At 35.8% G+C, this 3,625-nt stretch overlaps 1 protein-coding gene across 1 annotated transcript in view; it reads left to right on the top strand.

The window, feature by feature from the left end:
* Window positions 1–3,625, top strand: part of WDR72 (WD repeat domain 72) — a 266,498-nt gene that overhangs the window by 26,218 nt on the left and 236,655 nt on the right. Inside the window, 4 exon segments of the mRNA XM_012658023.1 lie at window positions 734–737; window positions 1,313–1,487; window positions 2,154–2,230; window positions 3,251–3,370. Of these exon segments, the coding sequence (XP_012513477.1) occupies window positions 734–737; window positions 1,313–1,487; window positions 2,154–2,230; window positions 3,251–3,370 (376 nt within the window).

Below are 3,625 nucleotides of genomic sequence, written 5' to 3'. Positions count from 1 at the left end.
AGGATAGAATATCATCAGTAATCATCTGCTATTTTGGCATTTTTGTTTCCCCAAAGATATTATGTAACCATTTTTTTTTTCTGATTCTTTCATTTTTGTATCTAACAGATAAATTTGAAAGACAAATTCCATATATTTCCTTAGTGACATAAAACATACACACACACAAAGATTCCATTTTAATGATGTGCTATTTTATAAAGCATAAAAGGTTTCCCCCCCCCATTTCGAATTTCAGCCTATTTTTGTGGTGGCTAGGTTTGTAATTTCTGATTCTTTTTTTTTTTATTTATTTTTTATGAGACAGAGTATCGCTTTGTTGCCCAGGCTAGAGTGAGTGCTATGGCGTCAGCCTAGCTCACAGTAACCTCAAACTCCTGGGCTCAAGCAATCCTTCTGCCTCAGCCTCCCGAGTAGCTGGGACTACAGGCATGCGCCACCATGCCCGGCTAATTTTTTCTATAATATATGTATTTTTAGTTGTCCAGATCATTTCTTTTTATTGTTTAGTAGAGACGGGGTCTCGCTCTTGCTCAGGCTGGTCTCAAACTCCTGACCTTGAGCGATCCACCTGCTTCGGCCTCCCAGAGTGCTAGGATTACAGGCCTGAGCCAATTTTCTGATTTTTTTAAATGAAAACAGAGCAATAAGCATAGCCATAACTTTTGTAATTAAGTCCCAATATTTAAAGAAGATCTTGGCTTTTAGTAGATGGACTCCATATGTAAGGTAGTTGCGTGATTCCAATGGTGCAGACAGCATTGTTTTCTTTTGTTTTTTTAATATATTTTATGCATTGCTTTAAGTGTTGTGATTCAACATTCATAAACTCCTTTGTATTCTTTGGGGACCAAAACTCTACACAGTAAGAGAGCTTGTTAAGGGTAGAATGTATTGCTTGAACTTTAAGAAAAGTTGTTTCCAAAACTTATTTGGCACAAGAAATCCTCAAATGCTCTTCGAATATTTTTATTTCTTCTTAACATGTAGCAATTTTGTTGTTGTTGTTTAGTTGCAAGTAGCACTCCAGAAGTAATATACTTGTGAACTTTCCATGATTTGGAGTAAGATTCCTTCTTCCAAAAGATCTCCCTTTCTCCAGAAAAATGATGAGATACAAATAAGACTAAAGTACAAAATCAACCCTTTATGGATGTGGAATAACTGAACTAAGAAAAATTTTAGCTGCTATTCAGTTCAATACCTTAATTGAACATATGCTAAACTAAAATCTAAAGAAGTCTTCAGCATAGCCACAATTACGTTAGTTGCTGGTGATAATTAAAATTTTCTTTGTATTCCATTTACACAGTATTACCACTGCTCATTCCGGATGACAGGAGAAGGTTGGCTTCTTTGCTGTGGAGAATATCAAGATGTCCTTATAATTGATGCCAAAACTTTGGCTGTTGTTCACACTTTTACATCATCTCAGTCTCCCGATTGGGTCACCTGCATGTGTATTGTTCACTCCATGAGGATTCAAGGTAATAATTGGGTATTGTATAACACCAAGAGATTGCACACAAAAATACCCTCCTTTGAATTATTTGTGAAGTTACTGAGCAAGAGTTTATAAAGAATGCTTCCTTATGCTTACCTGTTAGTGGGGATAGCTTTGTAAGCCAGATCAAGAAAAACTGAGAACACCCACGCTGGTGGTTCAAGTCATTAGAAAGTCAGCAAGAGGTTGTGATGAAGTGGAAAGAAGTGAATCTGTGTTTCTATGACCCAGTTCTTCTTGGTACATTTTAAGAATTACAAGCTGATTTTTTTTGTGGATTAGCAGGACTTTTGCCCTGAAATTTTGCCCTGCTATATCTTCTGGCTGTAGTATTGAGAAGAATTTAGTTTCTCTAATGAGTAAATACACAGGAAAGTGGAAGCTGGCTCCTTACTTATTTCTGAAATAGGAAGATGTAATGTTACCAACATGATGATTTACAATGTGTTTCTGCTTGTTGTGGTGGTCTTCTTATATAGAGGAATCACTTTGAAATTTTTAAACAAATTTGGAACATGATGTAAAACATTTATTAAAAAAATCCAAAGCTGAATACTTTCCAGCCATAAAGCCCTGACGACGAATGATTTTTACAACAACCAGTTATCGCAATGGTGAGCTTATGTGACCTTTGTTGTTTTTTTTGCAGAAGATTCTCTCTTGGTGGTATCAGTAGCTGGTGAGCTCAAAGTATGGGATCTCTCCTCGTCTATCAACAGCATCCAGGTTTGCTTGGAGACTCTACTGTTTTTTCTCTATTTTCAAGCATATTTATTGAAATTTTAAAATGATAAGGATATTACACACTCATTGTTAACAGTTCGAATAGTATAAAAGTGTATAAATTTTACCTCCATATACTTTCCCCATCCATCTTTCCAGGAGTGAGCATTGGTATAGTTGGATTGTAGCCTTCAATCATTCCTTTATGCATATACAAATGTTTTTGTCTATAGACATACACATACACTTTGATTACATTTTAATTTTAAAAAATCATAGCAGAATATCTCTCTGTCCCTTACAGCAGAAGATCCTCTTTCTTCTGGGTATGTGTGAGGGGTGGTAGGGAGATGACTATGAACAACTCGGGGTCACATCCCCTGGGAATCCGGTATATTCACCTGCTCACTGGCATCAGGCTGCAAGTTGTGGTGATAGAAAAAAGAACAGCCACAATATTTGTGTTGATGACAAAGTTATTAGGTTCCCCAGGGAGCTCTGGGGTCTCTTTAGGAATTTCTTGGTTGAGGAAGCCTAGGAATTGGGTTGTCATGCTGAGCTCAAGAAATACACACCAGCATGATCAGAAACTTATTGAGAACGTAGTATTCTATGTGTTCTGTGTTGGCTACTATTCTATCTTTTCAAAACACTTTGTTCATTTTTTTAGCAATTAAGATATGCAGGGGTTTTTTTAGTCATCATTTTACATTTTTTGTTTAATCTTTCTGCCATGTCTGAAACTGACTTATTCTTATTTTTATATTCTCAACATATAGCATAGCTCCCCACAGAATGTTTGTTGAATGATTATATGTAATGAGTTCTTGAATCCAAGTGGAGTTTCTGCTCACAGATTCCATTGCAGAGTAACTTCTTAGTTCAAAACACTCAACAGGAAACTTGGGTACTTTGCATTTTTGAATCATGTGCTCTACTTTAGGTGTATGGGGAGCGGGTCTTCTTGTGGTTGTATATAAATTACCTAGAACTGGCACTAAAATATTTTCTTTCCTTTTGAAGGAAAAGCAAGATGTCTATGAAAAAGAATCCAAGTTTCTCGAGTCCTTGAACTGCCAGACAATACGATTTTGCACATATACTGAGAGACTTCTATTGGTGGTATTTTCTAAATGTTGGAAGGTATTATAAAATAACATTATAAACACCAGTGATGTAAAAATGTAATTTGCTTTTCTCTTGCTCAGGGAAACAATGATAAGAATATGATTTTAATATGATACGAACTCTCTGTAATCATATTACCAGAGCATGCAAGGAGGTGTCTTTTATGACTGACCTGTCAGTTTTTAACTCCTTACATTCAGCAGTTTTGCATCCCAAGATACCATATGTGTAGTAGTATATTCTAATTTTATTAATAAAAAACCATAATAA

Source organism: Propithecus coquereli, unplaced genomic scaffold, assembly GCF_000956105.1.
Source record: "Propithecus coquereli isolate 6110/MARCELLA unplaced genomic scaffold, Pcoq_1.0 Scaffold57, whole genome shotgun sequence".
NCBI lineage: Eukaryota > Metazoa > Chordata > Mammalia > Primates > Indriidae > Propithecus > Propithecus coquereli.
Note: the sequence above shows the minus strand (reverse complement) of the source record. Positions and strands in the feature narration are given on the sequence as shown.